Below are 21,360 nucleotides of genomic sequence, written 5' to 3' on the forward strand. Positions count from 1 at the left end.
TCAATTAGCTAGCTAGACACTAACATAATGTTAGCTACCTAGTCTAGCTAAACTACTATCAGGTGGTAGAAGGTAATATATTGTGTTACCATAAAACAACAGTTAGCTTGGTTTTCATCTAGAACCTTTAACCATTTAATTTCTTACCCTGAGAATCACATATTTCACTGCTTTCTTCAATATTGTCACTCATCGGGAATTTGCCGCAGTGCATTTAAAAGTTGTGCTGCCACAGTTGATTGGCAAGAACCATACAGACATGACAAGTCCTGACTGGTAAGAAATAATTGTGAAAAGAATAAAAGATTTGATTGGTAAGAAATGGACGGGCAGGACGAGTTCTGATTGGTAAGAAATTGACCAGAGAGATGGGAAGATTTTACTGGTAATAAATGTACAGGCAGTACGAGTCCAGATTGGTAGGAAATGAACCGCAGAGAGGAGAAGACTTGATTGGTAAGAAATGGACGGGACAGAGCACATGATCGGTAAGAAACGGAAGCAAAAAATGTAACTCGGACTGCGTGATTGGTTTTCGGAAGCCAGACTCTCCTGCCCTGAGTGACTCAAATGACTGAAGCTATTTTAAACTAAATATCATGTCAAGGCATGCCAAACAATGCTGAATAATTTTATGAACCATTAAGAAACGATATCTCCTCTTGTAATGGAAAAAGACTAACCCTAGTTAACATTCTTTGATAGTGACATGCGTACATTCACTAAATGCCTACAAAAACACAAGCTGGCTATTAGTCTTGATCACACATCAGTACATTTCATAATAAAACAAACCAACAGATATGAAACATAATTTATTTTACTGTTAAAACTGTGCAAAGAATTAGGACACAGTATGATCACAGTACTGCAGGAAAAGATTTGGTAAAATAAGTAAAATATGAAAACCAAAATAAGTTATTGCACTAGCAAAGCATTGATGCATGCTACTGCTAGTCAATGGTCCCATTCCTGCTGAAATCGTGGAATTCTTCTTCGGTCACATGGAAGAACCATTTTTCACCCCGATCAAACATAGACCCGGGAAATGCTCACTGGTCCTGCCAAAAATAATGACAATTTATGAGGCATGTTGAGAAGAACAGAAATGTACAGAAGAACAATGTGAAATACTTTCAAAGAAACGTTTATGACCAGACTACTACTGAAAGCAATATGAACTATATTGCATGACAATGGCTGATACAATTAACATGTGTACTTACCGAAAAACTTGACTAATTTGAAATACAATAGAAAAACATACAAAATATTAATTAAATTTAAGGCGAGCAATACATGCATTACGTAGTAATACTGTTTCAATGCACCACCATTAATAAAAAACCTTCTGGAATAGTGTAGCCAACTGGGAGCCATGTCTATCACCCAGGCCATAGAGATTTATCTAACAGACCATTAACTGTATTGGAGAGTTCTCCTAGATTTCACACAGTGTTATTTGGTACAGGTCTACATGCTTTCCAATTGAGTAGCAACTGAGCAACAGCTGTCATTTCAATCTTTTGACATATGCCTCAGCCCCATGAAACTACTAAGCCAATAATGTAAAGTGCTGTCAGAGGAAATCATGTTCAGGGTATGTAAACAAAATGTGTCTTGGCCCTCATACAGGATGAAGGAATAAAATATTCAAATGAACAATGTTCTCATCCTGTCACCTATAATTCATCCGTTGCCATTTTAATCAGATATTCAATGCAGTCTTGCATGACTCATTGTAATTTGATTCACAGCATGACGATGACTGACGGCTGGTCATTTTATGCTTCCTCGGAAAGCGGGAATTAATGTATTTGATGTATTAATCACAAACAAGGCCCAGGAGAATGTGCTAAAATAACTAAATCACAGACCCGACAACCCTTTTCAACTACAAAATAGAGGAAATTCATATTTATTTGGATATAGAATTTTACCACTAATGTGCTACATGACTAGGGTGTACATTGAAACAACATTTTTCCTACTGATTTATATAATATGTTGATATTGATATACGAGTATAGTTTCTTTTACTGTGATCCTCGATAAATATATTTTTGCTGGTTATGCCTTGAGAAATGAGTTAACCTAAAGATGCCAAACCCTAAAATGCACAAGATTAATTACTGTACACACACTAAAGAGGGTTAGCAGAAGAGATCTGAAGTCATAACCGGTCAGAATATCCAGTAAGAGCATTCCAGGATTACTATGGATTCAAACGATGGCCTCAAGCAATGACAGTGCACTTTATTACCTTGTCTGCCCAGGAAGAAGAATTATACTGAGGGCCTTATCCGGGAGAGCCTTGAACAGTTTCCCCACTTTGCTGTCAAGTTTTCTCATCAGGTCTTTCATTTCACTCTCCTGTGTAGAGGCACATACAGTGTACATTCAGAAGACAAAACAAGGCCAGTGCGGCTGTAGAAGCCGTTAACAATCACAGCTGAAATACACTGCCACCAGAGTAGGATTTAAAGCTGGGAACTGGAATCCTGGGGCCTTCAAAAAATGTATTTTCCATTTCCCAAAAAAGTATGTGTAACTGGGATTTTTGCTTTAAAAATTAAATATGATAATATGGTTATTATATGATACGATAATAAAACATGTTTAAACATTGGATTTTAGTGTTAGCATCATTTATATCACAATTTTGCTTTTAATGTGAGCTTGACTAAAAGGGATAACCAATTAATCTGCTGTAACCTGAGCCGAGAATCACAAAAAACATTGCACAGCACGCAACTGAATTTATCCACAAAAGCTTAGGCCTATCATTTTATAATAATAATAATAATTTTATATTGCACCTCCCAAGCTCAATGAACAAGGTGCTTTACAGATTAAAACAAATTATATGTATACGCAACATAAAGAAGGATATAATACAGTACAACAATTAAGAAATAAAATACAAATAAAGATTGTAGTCAAATAAAGACTAAATTAAAAGATCTTGTTTTTGTTGTCTGCAAAACAGATGTTGTTATCTGCAATTCATTACATTTAATAGAAATTCTGTCTTCTCATTTCCTGTACACTATTTGAGTCTGGGAGTCTGCCCATTCTCCTCTGACCACTCTCATTAACAAGGTGTATTCACCTACAGATCTGCCGCTTAACAGATGTTTTTTTGTTTATCGTACTATTCCCTGTAAACTCTAGAGACTGTAGTGTGTGAAAATCCCAGGAGGGTAGCAGGTTCTTAGATCCTTAGATTCAGACGTTTGGTCGAACAACAACGAAACCTGTTCACCATTAAAATGCACTAAAATACCAATTATGGATTTTTCCGAAGAACCAAGATTATTCCAGGAATTATGCATGTTCTATTTAAAATAGAACATTTTCAGGATATTAAACTCGTACTGAAGAGGATACAACAGGCAGGGTTCCAGTGCAATCTCTGTGCTGCAGTCTGACTCACATGACATAGCTGCTGATCAGAGCAGTCTCGTTCTTCAGATTCTGTGGATTTGCATTCTCCTGAGTCGCACTCCACAGACTGATATGTCTGGCCGGTCCATGAGCACAGGTGAGGCGGAGTCATTGCTTTGCACACCCTCATTTTTCCGCCATTGCATTCTGCGGATGAACGCAAGGCAGCCTCTACACTCTCTGCATTCTGATACTCTGAAATAAAAAAATAAAAAAGCTATTTGAGAATTTAGAGGCTTACAAAGTCTCTCCAGCTCACAGTCTGAAATAAAAATACGTTACTGCCGACTAATTTTCTCTTTCTGAATTCGGTAGATGGTATTTCCATTCAGCATGAATATGAAGGAGAACTGAATGCAGTCCACTAGCAGAGGAACTTGTTATTAACTGACTTATGAAAGCGTGCTTCCTGAACTTTCCCGAGGTGGGCTTCCTGGGCAGGACCACACGCTCGATGGGGCCGAACTGGGAGAAAACCTGGTGAAGGTCTTTTTCAGACACTCCTGAGACATAGATGACATTTTCCTTCTCCAAATCCCTCTCCAGTTCCCCCAGAAACACCTCCAAATCCAGTGTGGACTCCTGGACAGGCCTCAGAACCTGGCAGGTAGAGAATCATAACCCTCAGTATATGAACAATATATGCATGTATATCAGGGAATAAGGTAGACCATAATACAAACATTGGTCAGCTATTAACATGATACGTGATTAAGTTTTACCATTTTCCATATTCCAAAACAGTTACACAGCTATGACAGCACATCAGGAGGAGGAGAAGGAGAAGGAGAAGGAGAAGGAGGAGGAGGAGGAGGAGGAGGAGGAGGAGAAGGAGAAGAAGAAGAAGAATTCATAGAAGGAGCATCATCGTGTCAGAGTAAACATGGGGGGATTAAGCACAACTGATTGGTATTAGTGCACATCTTGATTCCAAACGAAATCATTAAAACACAACCAACAACATTTTACAAGCGCTGAATACCTTAACAGAGCACCCATCCAGCATGAGGTCCTGGAGTGAGTTCACAGCCAGGAAAGCTCCCTCCAGCAATTCAAATACTACAACCGCATGGGTCTGGAATGGAAGAGTAGAAAATACACCACACATTTGTTCAAACAGAGGATTATGTTGAACTGTGGTGAAAATAGCCATAAAAGACAATGGTGCCACCAGCTGCATCCCTTTAGGTGTCAGTAGTGTGCTCCAAACAAGGACAGGTCTGATGGTCCCATGAATGTACAAAATTGTAGCATCACACCACTTCTCAACTAGACAGCATTGGAGAGACCCATTCCCTTGTGTGGTTTATAATCGGGAACAGCTATTCGTGAACTGCAGTAAAAAGAACCAGACAGACGGACAACGAGAACCTCGCATTGAACACTTCCATCCCTCAGTGCATGGAGATATCCAGACTGAAATAAGAATTCACAAATTCACTGAGAAAAGGGTAATGCCAAACGGCTCTTGAAGAAAACTAGCTGCTAGGTATTATTTAGATAATATTCTTCTGTGATCACATCTGCTATGGCTGTTTATCAGTAAATTTAACATTTTTTTCACACCCGTGGGCCTTAATATAATATTGAGAGAAACCTTAGATTGAAAAATGCATCCAAGAGAATGCATTAGCAATGTATGCAAATATGTACTGAATTCTTTACTGATTAAACATCACTTAAATTAGCCTCGCCTTATTTTTATAAAAAATCTACTTTCATTTTTTGCTAAAAAACATTAGTTTCATTTACCAAAAAACCGGCAGCAATTGGGATCTCATTAAAAAAATTAAAAAAATTTTTTAGATTAGGCTTTCCAAATGATCTCCTTTTCAGGACTGTCTACCTTTTTCAGATTGTTTGATTTTGTTCTGGCAATTCTTCATATCAATCAGTTCATTTTCCCCACATTGCACACTTCTGCATTAATGCTAAGACTCGTCCCTGCCAAATACTTGGGATTTCCATTTCTTTCCATTTTGACTATTTTAAAATGCTTTTTTAAAATGCAGTTATTAGCTCGATTCCGGTAAGACGCATGCCATTTAAGTTTCATACTCTCAGTCCATAATATCCGAGTTTGGCATTCTACTACAGATACCCCCCATCCTATCTCCTGAATAGAATATATATGTACTGAGGCAAGGTGAGAGATAACCAAACAGTCCCTGTGCCCAAGCACCTCAAAGCAAAGCGAGGTCACACTTCACAGAATTCTTTGTGCCGCAATAGAGGTGCCACTGACAAAATGACTATCCATGCAACAGTGAGGCCTAATAACACCCATGTGAATGTACGCACCGTCACACATCAGTAAGCAGAGTATGTGTGCTGCCTTCCAATAAGTGTAAGATCCAGCACTGTAAGTAGTAACATGGAAGGTAAATGATGGATCACTGTAATTGCGAGTCAACTTAAACACAATTAAGGACAGCCTGTACAAATACACTGCGACATTAAGGAATAAACCTACTCTCTGTGTTACGTTCGTCAGCCTCAGAGAGTGAATGGGTCCGCAACGCCGAAACAGCTTCCTCACAGACTTCTCACTACAGTCCTTGGGTAAAGGCCCCACGTACACAGTGCACATCTCTCTCTGCCGGGCAAGCATCTGGAACATGACAAGAAAAAGTCCTTAATCAGAGCAATAGTGTGTCTCCACATAAGGATCCCTTCTTTCTAGCCATGTAATAAAACATACCTTCTGATAAAGGTGATCATATTTATTGTCGTCAGACAAGGTTCTTGTTTTCTCTGCAAAGGAATAGAATTCAACCAAGGTGAAAAAGCATGATGGTATCTCCCTTCTGAAGGAGGACAGGACCTGCAAAAAAGCAAAAACAACAACAATAAAACTATTATGGTGACGTCCTCATATCTTCTTTAACAAGACCTGGATAGACCGCTTACCATCAGGGTACTGAGACTCACCTCTTGATCCGAGTTGCACTTCAATTGCTTGGCGGCCGGTGACGTATCACTCCCTGAAGCTCTGGCGATATAAACTGCTGAACGACCTGTAACCTGGAGGGCATCTCCGAACCTAAGAGAGCACCGTGTTAATGCCAAGCACAAATTCCCACCGCAAACATAGTGTTCAGTGCTCCGCTGCAGAAATAGGCCACACCTGATCTTACTCGGAGGTGGGGCCGGACCGCGTTTAGACCCGTTCACGGGGGTCGCATTTACTCTGCTATATTCTTGCCACATTCCATCCAAATTTAACTCGACAACCTGGGAGGGAAAAAAAATACTTTGAGAGCTCTGAACCAGCCACCATCCTGTCCATCCGTAAGCTCTCGGCATAACTTGAGTGCATCAGTGAAGGACAAAATCCTGCTTGCCTTTCTGGGGCCTCTGCTGATGAAGTACTGAGCCAGCTGCAAGGCAGCCAGAGCATCCTCTGTGGGATTGTGCCCATTCTTCTCTGCACACTGGATCTTCTTGCTGAGAAATATGAAGAGAATGGTGGTGCCAATAAGGGTGGAACTACCAGAAAAGCGGACTTCCACAGCGAAAAAGCTAAACGACTACCTCCAGAGGCGACTCGTCTTTTAGAGCCTGAAAGCCAAAATCGATAATTACGGGAAGAAAGACAAATGAGTAAAGGTAGAAAAAGCTTACTCACTTCAATACAACCTCTGCCAAAAACTTCAGTTTAAATCTCTGGCCAGATTCCCTTCTGTAAAGAAGTGAGGTGTCAATGACATGAGGATGGATCACCTGAAGGAGAAACAGAAACATTGTTAAGGGCATTCAGACTGCAGTGAACCCCCATGGCAATCATTGGGATCACTGCATGGCAAATAATTACATTTGAACTTTTAAGTTCAATCCTTTACTCTGAGGGGGGAAACAGTCCATTTAAAGTGCAATGTCATGTCAGGTATTTTAATTTATTCTTTCTTAGTTCTAATGACTTACAAATATGTGCTATGTTTGAACATCTTTTTATGAAACTAGCTCCACAGAACAATACTGCAAACTACAAACTGTAACTCCTTAATCCTCATTAATAGTCTTCCCCTGCATATACGCGTGCCATTGTGGACATCAGATTAACTGCTGTTCTTACATTTAAAGCATTCAGGTCATTGTTGAGAGAGTGGCCGACGAGCACAGCATCTCGGGGCAAAACTTCTTTCAGCTTGGCCTGGACATCCTTCAACCTCGTCCTTACCGGTCTCAGCAACGCTTTTGTTATTCCTGAATACCTTGGAAGAGCAGAGTAAAAAAATATGTCTTAAATGACAAACCCTGTGAACCCTTCTTTCCAGCGTCACCTCAGCTGAACCCAGAATCCTTCATGGCCGTAAATGAGATCCAGATGGACACTGGGGAGGGGGGGGGGGGGGGGGGGGGGGGGGGGGGTCCAGAAATTATTGGGAAAACTGCATTTCTAAACTTCAGCCATCCAGGATTTTATAAGTGGTGTTGGCAGATGCCCTATGTGAAGGTAACAGAAAACAAACTGGCTAAGGCTGGAGTTTACACAGAACATTTAGCACAGCCACAAAGCACGGTTTTAACATTTAAAACTCCTGTGTAAATTTCCACTTGATGCTTACGTAGATCGAAATCTGACTGATGTCCAATGTCTCTGCATATAAGACACTATTAGGTCTCAGAATGTTCTGCTTCCTGTTCTGTTCCAGGATTATTTGTTTCTTATCTAACACTACTGAATGTGACACTTTTGCATAAGGTCATTCCCATGAGTAATGGTGCTTATATACCTTGTGCAGTAGTCCAGGATTCGGCTCTCTGGCTTTACCAGCTCATCCAGCAGACAGCGGCCCTCACTGTCCACCAGGGAGACGCGCGCCAGCTCATTTCCACGCTCTGTCAAACACTGAAACAAGGATACGGTTTAGAAACACAAGATTTTGTTACAAAGAGGCAGAACTTGACAGTCAACAGTGAATATCACTGGAATAGACTCATAGTTGGACAGAACAAAATATTGAAAAGCTGTCATTATTGCAATATGCAAGATGTGTGATATCTTAATGGTGGGTCTACATTATTTACACCAGCTGTGTGAATGAAGCAAATTAATTTTACTACCCACTTACATGCTCAATTTCACTCAATTGCGGTATGACAAATAAGGTTGAGACTACTGTGTTGATGAAATTCATTTAACTTATGAATTAAAATCTTGTTTAAACCTACTGGTGTACTATTTTGGACAATGTCTCAACCTTATTTTTACTAGCGCTAATTAAGAGAAATTGAACACCTTTTGGTAGCCACACTCTATGAGTTAACCATGATTAATTGGAAGATTGATGGATACGCCCCTTTAACTCTATAGGCTGATGTTAATTTTTCTACACCAGAGTTAATTGTAGACTGCTTCGGTTAAACACACCTTTTTAATCTCATAAGTTGATCACGGTGTCACTTTGTTAGTCCTAACCACTTACATGTGTTTCTACGTATATATATTGCCTTTTTTTTGCGTTTTTTCATTCACACCTGTTTGCTCCGACGAAGGTCTCTGACCTAAATGTCAGTAAAAAAAGTTTCTGTGTTGCAAGTAAGAAGTGTTGCAGCAAATCTTTTTCTCAACTGTCAAAATACTGGAATCATGAGCAAGTGCGGGATACAAAGAATACTGAAAGCAGGTGCTTCCACGCGGGTGTGGTTCCTGAGTTCATTAAGCAATTAACATCACAGAATGCTCACGGTTATGCATAAAAATGTTGGGCAGCTGCCCATTATTTTGGCTACCATGCCTAGAAGAAAAAAATCTCAGTGATCTGAAAGAGGTGGGGGGTACGTCACTCACACTTCACCCCCCTGCTGAGGTCTCTCCACTGGCTACCGGTCACTGCCAGGATCAGGTTCGAAGTCCTGACCCTGGCCTATAATGCAGCCAACAGGACAGCCCCTGTCTACCTACAGGACACGATTCAATCCTACATGTCAGCTCAACCATTCCGCTCTGCTGCAGCAGGGCGGCTTGCACTCCCTGCCATCCGGGTGAATGGTTCTCGCTCATCCAAAACCACAGAGCTTCTCCATCCTAGCTCCCCAGTGGGGGAACAAACTCCCGGTTCCTCTACAAACCACTCAGTCATTGCCCATCTTCTGCCGATGTCGGAAGACACATCTCATCAGACTGTACCCGGACTAACTATCACTACTCTGGAGGGCACTCCCAATCTAGGATCGCTCTTAACATTTGAAACCTAATTTGTTCCTGTAGCACTCATGTTACACTTCTACCTCCACCCACCACTTATTGAACTTTAATTGTTACTTTGATGATGTAGCTCATTGTCATGCCTAGTTTAACTTACCATAACTTCCTAACCTAGCCTATGCTTACCGTGTGAATTGGACTTAATGAGTTCATGACTATGAATAACTGTTACAAAATGAGTATTGTACCTCATCGGACCTGTGTTTGTCGTGGTTCCAATGACCTTCGGCATGCACTTATTATACGTCGCTTTGGATAAAAGCATCTGCCAAATAAATGCAATGTAATGGGCACGTCTGGAAGTAGCTTCAGTGACTAAGTCTGCTGAACTTGCTGATGCAGGAGGAATAGTGACAGGAGAATAAAATGAATAAAACAAATCATGTTTCTGCTGGGTTAAGATATCAAACTGTGGAAAAATGGATGGTTGCTACTTCAATATATCTTTCTACGGTCCTGTAATGCGACCAAAAAAAGCGTTTATCAATAAAATAGCCAAGAAAAGGTCAACTCCACTTGTATTTGTGACAAACACAGCCTAATGTTTAAATCTACCATTGTTCAAAGACACAAACTTATACTTTTACAGACGTTTCATACTTCCAGCAGGCTATTTCACTAATGAAGGACCAGACTGGTACATGGACCATGCAAGTGAGGTTGATTTGGAGATATACAACATCATAACAGGTATGAACAGACACCAAAAAACAGTATAAATAATTTTGTTTACATACTTTTTTCTGATTTCAATAGCTGCCAGAATTTTTTAACGGTTTTTAATCTTTGTGTAGATGAATCTACAAATTTAACTTTCCAGAAAAAAACTGTCTGGAGGGTGTCCTATCATATCAGCATTATATACAAACTAACATTAAATTATCTGTCAAGATTCTTGTAATTACAAGGCCAAGATCATTGACATGATTGACATATCCATCCTGTTTTGCTTTAGGGCTGTATAAAAATGCAAAGAGCAACTTTTCTCAGTGGAGTACTCAGTGAAAAGTTCATTATTATATATATGACATTATTAGGCAAGACAGAGTGCTTGAGTGGGAATGAAAAAACTGATGGCAACTTGAATGCAACTTGAACTCCACATAGTAGATTAGGCTATGCAGCTCCCTAATTCTGACTAGAGTGCTCTTCAGGAAGCAGATGTGCTGTAATAACTAACCATTTTAACTGCTACAGTACATGTAGGTACAGTGCGATGTACAGTGCCCCCTCTGCCAATTTTTTGTTTTTCTGCAGATTTTAAATCACAAGGACGACAAGTGCTCGTATAGGTGATGTGACACAGCAAATAACACTAAAAGTTACAACTTTTTCATAATCACTGACAATCTACTCAACTAAAAATAATTGTACATTTAATATATCTGCAGGAAAAAGTAGGTCTCCCTCTAATTTCCTTAACTGACTGGTAAGAACTCCTTTAGCAGCAATAACCAACTCAACATTTCATGTAAGTGTCGAGCAGTCTTGCACATTGGGAGAAATTCAGGACTTCCTGTTTAGCAGAATTGCTCTACTCTGGGTTTCTTGCATTTAGACCATCATGTCAGGCCTTTTCAATGCATGTACACAGGAATTCAGCTGTGTAACACATCCTGCTCCAAAATACTCTTCACAGTAGAACACATGGAGGATGATTCACTAAATGTCCACATCCTGAGCATCAAAGCAGCCCAAAAGAATCACCATCACACCACAAGGTTTCATGTTGTAAAGGAACTCCTAAGCAATGGATTTGGTTAATACTAATTTTCTATTGAGTTCAACTATAGAATTAGCCAGGAGGAACCCCACTGCTTAAGCAATAATATGCATCATTTTTATCTATACCATGCAGCCCTAATTCAAAGAATGATTTCCTAGTAATTTATAAGCATTTGGTTTATAATATGCACTGTTTTACATGTAATGGCAATGGCAAATCAGCCTGACTCAGTGTCAAAGCAACAGAGTTTCACACACCATTTCACAGTCGAGTCCATAGAGGGGGCTGCTGTCTGTGACACATTCATCACTCTCGGTGCACAGAAATGATTCACAGCTGGGATCTCCTGAAATTGAGGTGAGAAAAGCAAATAAATTGTGAGAACACACCGCTTACCACAACAATGCTGTATACTTGCCCAATATATAAGCACATTGCATTTTTCTTTATTTATACTGTGCTTTTCATACTTTGAATTCAAAGTGCTTTTCTGAAAAGATTCTAATCAAAGATACACAGAATAACCAAAGCACAAAGAAATACAGCATACCAGTAAATGCCACTCTCCATTTTGTTTGCACGTTTACAAGAGTGCACTCACCCTTCAAGGGGAAGGCTATTCTGCCCATCTCTTCAGTGCTTAACAAGTACCTGGTGAGACCCTGTGTTTCTGTGCCATATTTGTGTATAATGGGGTGCCAGTTTCGATTTCCTGTGGAGAAAGAACAATTCTACTTGTCAGACCTGGGTCAAATACGTATTGGTTTTGGATTCAGATACTTTCTGTGCTCTGTTGATCTTGCCTGGTGTAACTGAGCCTGCCAATATATCCAGAAGGCAGGGTTCACACTTTTTGAGAGCATTTAATTGGTTCCAATACACCAGACAAGATCAGTAAAGCGTAGAAATGTATTTGAATCCAAAACAAATACCTACTTGACCCAGGTCTGCTATTTGTGCACAGGAAGCAAAGAAAGAAAATTAAAAACAACTGGCCATTGTGTGCCTACTGACAGACCATAGCAGTGTGTTATATTGCTCAAAGCATGTATTTAGAATATACCCACTGTAGCATACACAACGCATTCACACAAATTGGCCTTCTCTGGTTGTTGCATCTCACCTTCCTGATGTTCAAAGTTGTTTTTGGATACAGGGTCACTTCCAACAAGTATTGGACCAGTACTTTCAGAAATTCCCAGCTCAGTATTGAATATATCTGACAACACGGGGGAAGCTCCAGAAGAATTCAGAAAACTGCATCTCTGAAAGGTAAGATAGCAATAAATTAATATGCACCCGTATTAATAATAGTAAATCCTGAAACTATGATTACACTGCTCTCTTACAGATGAAAATTCAAACAGTAGAAGACATACCACATGTACCCCCTATTCTGCCACAAGATTGAAGCTAAGTGAAACACAGTGGCTCAGAAGCTAAGTGGCTTTTTAGTACTGTACCAGGATGGAGAAAACACAGGTGAGCAGTGTTTACATGCCAGTAAGGGGCAATTTTTGCCCTATACAACACAGCAGCTGAAAATATAAGTGATAATTAGACTGTTCACTTACAATTCTGTACCGCTTTCTGAGATTTTTGAATTGTAGGTAATATCTGTAAAAATGGAGTTGTCCGAGACCTTCTAAAACAGTAACACTGACTCCAGACACATTCTTCTGGTTATCCAGATGACACCAACTGAAAGAGGGGGACAAACATGTCAAATATGGTATTTATTGCAAACACAGAATATCATTTAATCTAAGATTTTACCATTTACTATGCCTCAACAATATACCATGGTTGTTTCATTCCCAAGGAAGCAAACAGAACTAATTCTGTTAGCTGTTTCTGTGTGATAGGTTCCTGGATATCGTCACAGGACAGCGCCAGACGGGGAATGCCCTGTTAAACACATTCACATAATTTACTGTCTTATACACTGAATTGGCTTGTCAAAACATAACTGAAAAAGAACCTTGTATTACCTTAGATTCCCGAGGCTGTACATTTAATTCTGGCTCCCGTGTGTTTTCGTCCAATTTCCTTGATTTCGTAACGTCACCTCTGATATCTGAGATATCATTTCTTTTCCTTTTATGTCCAAACGTGTGTGAAAAAGCCATTTGGTTGCACGCCAGTGGACGACAAAAAACAGGCGAGGCAGTAGACCAACGAGTCGTGAAACCATTCGCCAACAGACAGCCTGCAAAGGTGTTACGACAGAATATGTATTATGCTAGCTAGCGAACTATCTAGTATCTGCTGGTTTACTACGAATTATCAGTCTTTTAAATTCTTAATGTCTTATCGATTCTGTAGTTATTTACATCGACAAATTCCGCTAGCTAGAAGTATTCTTAATTTCATTTCTTGGTAAAATGAAAGATAAACAATATCTAATGATAATAGATGTTGGCTAAAACTTTGAACAGCTAACTTTACCCAAGTTGCAGTATTTCTCTACCTTGCTATGATAGCAATTGTCCTAGCTAACTACATGAAGCTACAGTATACCAACCCTTTCTTGTAAATTGATGTTAGTCAAATCATGCCCTTTGTGAACGATAACAGTTACATAGTGTTAAAGTATGAGGATTCCTAACCTCATGCCTTGGCAAGTACTCGTCGCCTCACGTGGAAAACTGAGTTAAACAATCTCCTATCTGGCTTCCGACCGGAATTCGATTACTTACCCCTGCAGGCCAGACAGGTAGAGCAAGAAATTCCCAAAGATGGTGGCAGACATGACAAGACAGCAATGTTGCACTATAACTAAAGAGAGACCGTACAGAAATTGAAACTCAAACGTTAAGCTAAGCAAAACAGGTTCAGACTTGAACTGTGGAGTTCCAAAATGAGCCCATGAAATCAACTGTTTACTCATGGGCTCATTTATAAACGTCTGCAAACTCAACGAGATGTTTTTTTGGATTAACATTTTGCTTAATTGACGTGAGAAGGGTAAATGTTAACTACGGTGGTGACTGCTGTGGTGGTGACACTAGATATTGTTCGCTCACTTGGGTTAGGTATGTTTTTTTCGCGGTTCCGTGAAGTCACTTTAATGATAAATTAGTCTGTGATCAAGAATTCTGTTTTGTCTGTCAAATAAAACATCAGTCATAATGTATGCACAAGAACTGTTTCTACAATTTCTACTATGTATATAACTGACTTTCCAGAATCCAGATAAGCACGGAAGTGACGTTGTGACGTGTAGTAGTACGTCAACAGGGCCGGTAATTTTTAAATTTAATTCTCCACCCACTACTCAGCTGGTTAGGGAGAACCATGTGTTGTGAGCCCAGAACGGAACAATTCTTTAGTATTGGATAATATGATTGCTCGCTATCAAAGTTACTCATACAGACTGTACAACACGTCATGGCTACAAAGAAACTGGCTAAGTACGAATCTGTTTATTTCAAGGAGGTTGAAGGTTTATCTAGCAAGCTAATGTTAATGTAGTTGTATCGTTGGATATAACTAGCCTAGGTAGTATAGCTAGTTAAACATTTTGAGACAAAACGAATGTCTACGTTCCTTGTATCTAATTAAAGCTTGGATTAAGCTTCTTTCTAACAGTAACATTGATTATTTACAGTGAACTCGGACTGATAAGGAAACGCAGCCGACCTTCAAGTGAAAATAATGAAAAAAAGCGCTGTGGTAAGCGTTGTCGCTTGCTACGTAAACTCGCTTGCGTTGTTGATTTCAGTGTCAATAATTAGTAGAATGCAAAGAACGTTTGCTGACTAATGTGAGTTTCTGTGTGTTTTAGGGCAGCACTTTTCTTACCTGATTGTCATAGACTTTGAATCTACTTGTTGGGGAGACAAGAATAATTATGGTCAAGAAATAAGTAAGTCGATTTGTTGTTTTACAATTTAAATGTTGGAAACTGTTTACATTAAAGGGATGGTTCCCTTTTTTTAGTTAATTTTTTTTTTTTTTAATGAATTTATTTATTTATTTATTTATTTATTTATTTATTTATTTAACTTATTTTGTGTTTTTCATTGGCCCAGCCGATGAAGGATATTTTAGATGCTTAAATAAGTTATTTATTTTATTTTATTTTTTTAATTTGTTGTGGTTGATGTCTCTAACAGTACAATTTATCAAATGTAACACCACAACTGTTGACACTTTGCCTTTAAAATTAAGTTTTATATATTTCTCAATATTATTGTATCAAACAACATTGGTGACTGTCTCTAGGCAATTTTATTTCTCCAAAATATGCTACTGCTGGATTGTCTTACAAGAAAATTAACCCCCAAGCAAACCATGCCACTTTGGGGGTGTAGCTTTGTTTTCAAAGGAACTCTGGAATTTGGAGTATGAAAACGAACTGTTGTGACCCTCAGTCACCACAGATGTGGCCAAAACCACCAAAAGTGAACGTTCCTGGCGACACTAACAAACTACCTTTAGACAACCCAAATCTACTGAAAATATGAATCGTTGTCCTCAAATAGTTAGCACACCAGATAAAATAAGTTGTGTTATGAAATGACAACTATGTTTATAAACCTGAATAAATGTAATCAAATCATTATCTTCATATGTATAGCCTCTGGAAAACATCACTGTATAAGCTTCAAACCTCAAACCTATAGATGCCACTATAATAATGCTCATTGTAAAGGTGGCAGGTCATCAAACTCCTGAAAGTGCCTAAAATATCCTTCACTGCATGCAAAAACTGTAAAGGCCAATCAAAACATAGACAATAACTGAAGTGATATTAAAAAAAAAAAAAAAACTCTTGAAAGGGAATGATTTAATAAATCATTTTTAAAATTTATTTCCATGGCAGTTGAATTTCCAGCTGTTGTACTCAACACCGGCAATGGGAAGATTGAATCCGAATTTCATACCTATGTGCAGCCTCAAGAGCATCCTGTACTCTCCAAGTTTTGTACAGAACTCACTGGAATCAGACAAGTAATATTTTTGTCCTTCAGAACTGGCTACCTTTAATTCCATTCAGTAGTTTATGTATGCTCATGAATTTTTCTTTGCATTCAGGCACAGGTTGAAGCAGGAGTACCTCTCCACATTTGTTTGTCTCGATTCACCCGCTGGATTCAGATGTTGCAGGAAGAAAATAACATAGTGCTGGTTCAGGAAAAAGTCTGTTCAAACACTGGCCATCCGTGTGCCTTTGTCACCTGGTCAGGTGGAGTACATGCTGTTCAGACCTAATTTCTTAGTGAAGTGAAATTTGTGTGTGTATGTGTACATGTGTGTATATATACAGTGTGTGTATAGGCCACCTGTAGTTTAAAAACAAAATAAACTTTAGGTAGAGAAGAATTCAGTTAATATATTCACATTTATTGAATAACAAACCAAAGTGAAAACAAAGTAAATAAGATTTCAGTCAATTTAACTACCCTCCCACCCCACATTTGCAAAATGACTGGATAGACTTCCAATTATTTGTATAATTGTAATTAAAGCTATAAGATTTAAATTTTCAGGAAATTGTGGACTATAATTGGAAATGTGTTTTTTTGTTGCTTTTATTTATTTAATTTTTTTTCTTAATCACAGACTGGGATTTGGGAGTTTGTCTGCAGTATGAGTGCAAAAGAAAACAAATCTGCAAACCTGACATATTTAACTGCTGGATTGATCTCAGAGCAACCTATAAGGTAAATTTAGTAGGAGTTACTTAATTTTATTTGAGCCTTTTTATGTGGAGATTTCAAAGTACTTTTCAGGTGAATGTATTAAATTTAAGAGGAAGAAATGCACACAGAAATACGAACCAAAAAAGGCCAGCTCGAGATGACAATTTGGGGTAAAAAATTATTTAAATTTGTGAACTTCAGTGGGTTATACGATAAAATATGTTTAATTATTTTGTCTGGGCACAGGCTAAATGCTAGGCATGGGTCAGAATATTCAAGTAGTCTTGCAGGTGTACACTATCCAATTTCCTCGCCATGTTTGTTTATACATTAAAATGTATAAATTAATACGAGCCCATGAAGAATATTCCGGGATGCATAATTTGGGCCAAGAACAACACATGCTGAGACCCCTGTTGGTTTTGTTCCATTTCTTTTTTTTTTTTTCATTTTCTTTGACCACTGGAAAAAAATCCACAGCGATGTTCAAAAACTCAAATTTAGCAAGTTTGTAGACAAACATGCAAAGCACAGGGTATGGCAATATGGCACCATTTAGCCAAGCTCCTGTAGCAGATGGTTGAAAATGCAAATGGATGTGACTCCTTTCACATATAGGCCAAATTATTTTCATACTAGAGTTTTCTCCTCTTAGAACACATTTATGTAAGGGTCTTTCCTTTTTCCTCAGATTTTCCTCAAGTTTTAATTGTGGGTCTAATTGGAAATGTCAAAGAATAGTATGATTCATTTTGAAATGTGTAGATGTGTCCATGCAAATAATTCCAGAATGGTGTATTGGTTTGAAATGTGTTCTGAGTTGTAGGAAGTACCTAACAAGATAAAAACTTGAGTGTTGTCCAACTTTGAAAATATAGACACACAAATTAAGCTTCATGCAATATTTAAATAATATTCTCATGAAAAAGGTCCAATTAACACTCTCATCCTCAGCATTCTCTTGTCCCAACAATAATTTTTAAAAAAAGTCTAATTATCTTCTGTTATTTACTGGCCATATTATTCATTAATGGTCTACATCGGATTACAATCAGAAAAACTGCTTACCGTCCCTCAAACTTTCATTTAAATGTTTTCCTTTGTTCAAATTTTTTAGATGCAGACCAAAACTTTCTTGTAATTGCTTACAGTTTAGAATGTTCACAAGAGTTGGTGTTGTGGATTTGACACATTCATACGGCAGTTTTATACTTCCACAGCTTTTTTATAATCGAAAACCAAAAGGACTTAACGGGGCTCTACAGGATCTTGGAATTACATTTTCTGGCCGGGAGCATTCAGGTAAGCAAAATTAATTTATTTGTTTTTGTTCAGATGTAGATTATCAAGGTCTGTAATTTCCAGATGGTGAAACCAAAATGTATAAAAAATACCCTTTTATTAATACCTTAGAGTTTGCACTTCAACCACACGTGAAAGGTTTGATTAAAAATATAAAATTGCGGAGTACAGAGCCAAATTAAGACAAATTGTCTTGTCCCAAGCGTTATGGAGCTTACTGTTTATGTAACTTTCTAAGGTTTGGACGATGCCCGCAATACTGCTCATTTGGCTTGGCGAATGATAACTGATGGCTGCCTGATGAAAGTGACCAGGAGTCTGGATAGGGTGAGTGGGTTTGTCATGGGTCCCAATGCTGCAACTCATCCTTCAGTACCCTTCAGGTGAATAGGTTTTCATGGCAGTACTGAATTTAGTCTTGCCTGCTCTTCCCCTGACTGTCCATTGTTTAATAATGAAACTGTAACATTTTAATAAAAACTTTTAATTTGTCATCAGGCACCTTTGAGGACGAAACAGCTGTTCCAGATGAACCGGCCCGCTGGCAATGTGAGTGAACGTAGTGTGGCAGAAGTGGGAATTAAGAAACGCGCTGTGAAGCAACCAAAGCCTGGACATTGTGAAAACAAGTCAATCGAGAACAAGGGCAAACTTGACGTTTCTTCCAACCATGAGAGTTATCAATATCAAAGCTTTGTGTTGCCAAAAACTCTTTTTCATGGTTTAAGCACTCCAGTTGTTAAAGGGAAAACCTCAGCACCAACACCAGTGAGTCAGCTTGGTTCAAAAGGATCACCCCTGTCTGTAACTGCTGCTTCATTACCGAAAGGTAGCCTGGTATTGGTTGCCACGACTATTGGCTGCATTTCAAATGCACATGAGGCAGATGCAAACTTAAACAATGACCCTGCAACTTTGCCGTGCGAATGGACAGAAACTCCACTTTTGATAGAATCAGAGGAGTCGCGGTCATATGATGACGTGATTCTTGAGGACAGTGATACATCTGCTGCTCCCTTCATGGACACTTTTACATCACAGGATTCAAATGGTACGCAACTGAATACTGATGGTTCTCTACTAAATGCTAATAGCAGCCATTCCAAACAGATTGTTTTCAAAAATTCAAACACAACAGTGTATTCGCTTGGGAAGCACAGACCTTCTTCCTCCAGCAGTGGTGTATTTAAGACTCCGCTTTTGTCAGATGGCACACTTAAGGGTAAACGTATACCCCTCTCAAATGTGTCCTGCTCTGCAAAGCCCAAGGTTACATGTGGTCCAGAAAAATACTGTGGACTTAACACAAGCACACCCACCAGGTCTTTTACAGTCTACAAGGATAAGGATGATTCCTGCTTTTCCACTGAGCCCAGGTTATCTTCAGGTAGACTGAGTTCAGTTCCATCCTTGCCCCTCTCTTCATCAGTGAACAGGACATCTCTTCACTCAAGGGGCCCTATGAAAATGACATCTCCATTGTGCACCTGTGGCCGCAGAGCCAAGAGGATGACGGTAGGAAATGGAGGACCCAACCATGGCAGAGTTTTCTTCAGCTGCCCCATTGGGAAAATGGGCTCAGGAAACAAAACAAGCTGTGGATTCTTCAAATGGGAGTCTTCTGTTTTAAAAGCTGCATCAAGAGCTGTGGCTTCCCACTCCTTGTATTCTATACCTGGTACTAGCTTTGCATCATCAGGGAAGAGTTTCTGTAACAACAGTTTCTCTCCACATACAAATTTTGCTCGGAGACCGTCTCTGAGAAATTAGTGTTCCAGTATTACTATGTAATTTTTTAATGACATGCTTATTTCACATTTTTATGTGTAAAACATCAAGTGAGTTTTCCTGTCTTGAATCTGGTCTTACAGGGAAGTGAACAAAGTGCTTGTATTATGTTTGTACATATTTATTCAGTTTCTGTGCTACATTAACGTCCTTGCTTTGAGTGTAAGAATTTTAAATCTATATTTTTAAATAAAAGTAATTTTCCATATTAATAAAATAGCTGTAAAGTACTTTCAATGTAGGGATTTGAATGATACACATGAGCATAAACTAGTCAATAGCTGTGGAGCATGATTAAGTCTACAACAACCTGACTGCATTAGAGGCTTCTGCATAAGAGCATTACTTGATCAGACACTATGGGATTTTAGCACTAAAACTGTATTTTTTTTTCCAAACCATCTAGACAAGAAATTTTACAGTGTTGTACCAAGAGAAAGTTACCATTTCATATCATGGATTAAAATGTGAATGATGAGGTTATAATAGGCTGTAAAACTAGCCTGATTTTACACAGGGTTAAAATTGTTTGCCCTGAGCATTTGCAGAAGTTGTTTTAAAGGGTATTGAAATGGTATTTGCATAACTATGCATTTGTTTTGTTTTTAATACTCCCTTTGAACCTTGTTCCCTTGAAAATCTGTTTATTTTAGATGGACTGTGGCACAAGGTGCATATCCAGTTTTCAGCAATTTAAAGTGTTTCCCTTTAACACTCATGTCGTGGAAAAAATATCCAAATTATTGAGGAAATAATCCACACTGGGTTTAGAAGGACAACTGTGATAAGGCACTCTTTATTACATGCAACATGGAGAGAATTCCCAATACATTAGTATGGTGCCTTCTCTGAAACAAAGCAGCAAGCTCATACGTATACTCTGTGTTCTAAAAAACTATTCATACTGATCACAATTCTGCACTGATCCAAGCATGTATGTACTCTTCTAGTTCCCACCAAATCAGATCATAAGAAAAACATCTTTATTTTACAGCTGGGCAGAACAACTTAATCTAACTGCTCAGGAACACACGTGATTACTTAAAGGAGTAACATGGTGGTTGATTGTGACACTTGCCAGTTGTCTTTAGGCAACAACAAAACAAATGTGCATATTTTTTTTTATTATTCAGTCATTTAAATGTATTTTAAAACGTATATATCCAAGCCTAAATTTCCCACTATAAAAGTTCACCCAAACTATCTGGGCGTGGTAATGAGAACTGTCAGTTAGCTAT

General features: G+C 38.7%; 2 protein-coding genes across 5 annotated transcripts; one reads left to right on the plus strand and one right to left on the minus strand.

Annotated features, from left to right (window-relative positions):
- Positions 1-800: 800 nt before the first annotated feature.
- Positions 801-14,562, minus strand: LOC118220178 (RNA exonuclease 5-like). Of its 3 annotated transcripts, none has more exons than XM_035403869.1 (20): positions 14,084-14,562; positions 13,376-13,593; positions 13,186-13,292; positions 12,959-13,085; positions 12,508-12,649; positions 11,986-12,096; positions 11,642-11,730; positions 8,184-8,299; positions 7,523-7,661; positions 7,076-7,170; positions 6,792-6,894; positions 6,575-6,681; positions 6,379-6,490; positions 6,149-6,271; positions 5,921-6,058; positions 4,430-4,522; positions 3,840-4,047; positions 3,437-3,642; positions 2,264-2,373; positions 801-1,061 (listed from the first exon to the last, which is right to left on the minus strand). In XM_035403869.1, the coding sequence occupies exons 2-20, from the start codon at positions 13,511-13,513 to the stop codon at positions 1,001-1,003; spliced, it is 2,325 nt and encodes a 774-aa protein (XP_035259760.1). In that variant the 5' UTR covers positions 13,514-13,593; positions 14,084-14,562; the 3' UTR covers positions 801-1,000. The 3 variants fall into 3 exon arrangements, with proteins under 3 accessions (XP_035259760.1, XP_035259758.1, XP_035259759.1); XM_035403867.1 differs by lacking the exon at positions 14,084-14,562 and adding an exon at positions 13,994-14,064; XM_035403868.1 differs by lacking the exon at positions 14,084-14,562 and adding an exon at positions 13,909-14,043.
- An 81-nt stretch (positions 14,563-14,643) lies between these two features.
- eri2 (ERI1 exoribonuclease family member 2) lies at positions 14,644-21,229 on the plus strand. Of its 2 annotated transcripts, none has more exons than XM_035403871.1 (9): positions 14,644-14,797; positions 14,995-15,059; positions 15,172-15,252; positions 16,213-16,340; positions 16,425-16,575; positions 16,953-17,053; positions 18,253-18,334; positions 18,573-18,661; positions 18,833-21,229. In XM_035403871.1, the coding sequence occupies exons 1-9, from the start codon at positions 14,775-14,777 to the stop codon at positions 20,102-20,104; spliced, it is 1,992 nt and encodes a 663-aa protein (XP_035259762.1). In that variant the 5' UTR covers positions 14,644-14,774; the 3' UTR covers positions 20,105-21,229. The 2 variants fall into 2 exon arrangements, with proteins under 2 accessions (XP_035259762.1, XP_035259763.1); XM_035403872.1 differs by having other exon boundaries at positions 18,573-18,717; positions 18,833-18,965.
- Positions 21,230-21,360: the final 131 nt, after the last annotated feature.

Source organism: Anguilla anguilla, chromosome 2 (genome assembly GCF_013347855.1).
Source record: "Anguilla anguilla isolate fAngAng1 chromosome 2, fAngAng1.pri, whole genome shotgun sequence".
NCBI lineage: Eukaryota > Metazoa > Chordata > Actinopteri > Anguilliformes > Anguillidae > Anguilla > Anguilla anguilla.